At 62.3% G+C, this 462-nt stretch overlaps 1 protein-coding gene across 1 annotated transcript in view; it reads left to right on the plus strand.

The window, feature by feature from the left end:
- The window catches only part of ALX3 (ALX homeobox 3), an 8990-nt gene extending 8748 nt beyond the window's left edge, over window positions 1–242 (plus strand). Inside the window, exon 5 of the mRNA XM_019474942.1 lies at window positions 235–242. Within this exon, the coding sequence (XP_019330487.1) occupies window positions 235–242 (8 nt within the window). The remainder of the gene's footprint in view (window positions 1–234) is intronic.
- Window positions 243–462: the final 220 nt, after the last annotated feature.

A 462-nucleotide genomic window follows, 5' to 3' on the forward strand; every position in this document is an offset into this window, starting at 1 on the left:
CCACCCACTTTCAAGGAGCCCTGGAAGCCCCCAAACCCCCCACCCCTTTCTGCTCCCCCTCGGAGGGGAAATAAGATTCAGGACAACCCCCCGGCACAGTCACCAGCTCCTGCAACGCACGGAGCCCCCCAGGACAGGCAATGAACCGGTACGGAGTGGGGGGCTGCAGGGCTAAAGACACCTAAAGGCCCCTGTGGGGTCACCCGTAGCCACCTCACGCCTGTTACCCCTCAGATCGATAAGGTGGGGAGGTGCTTTAATCCCAGCGGGTGGGACCCCCATCCCTGGTGTCATCCCCAGCTGCTCCAGCTGGGGTGTTGGGGGCACAAGTGGTCAATTTGGAGGGTTTTCCCCGTTTTGGGGGCCTGCAGGAAGCCCGTTAGTGGTGGTACCTGTATGGCCAGTCCCGGGGGGGTTTCACCTCATCGCATCCGACGTGCTTCATCTGCTCCGGGGGTCTCA

This window comes from Aptenodytes forsteri, unplaced genomic scaffold (assembly GCF_000699145.1).
Source record: "Aptenodytes forsteri isolate BGI_AS27 unplaced genomic scaffold, ASM69914v1 Scaffold285, whole genome shotgun sequence".
Lineage (NCBI taxonomy): Eukaryota > Metazoa > Chordata > Aves > Sphenisciformes > Spheniscidae > Aptenodytes > Aptenodytes forsteri.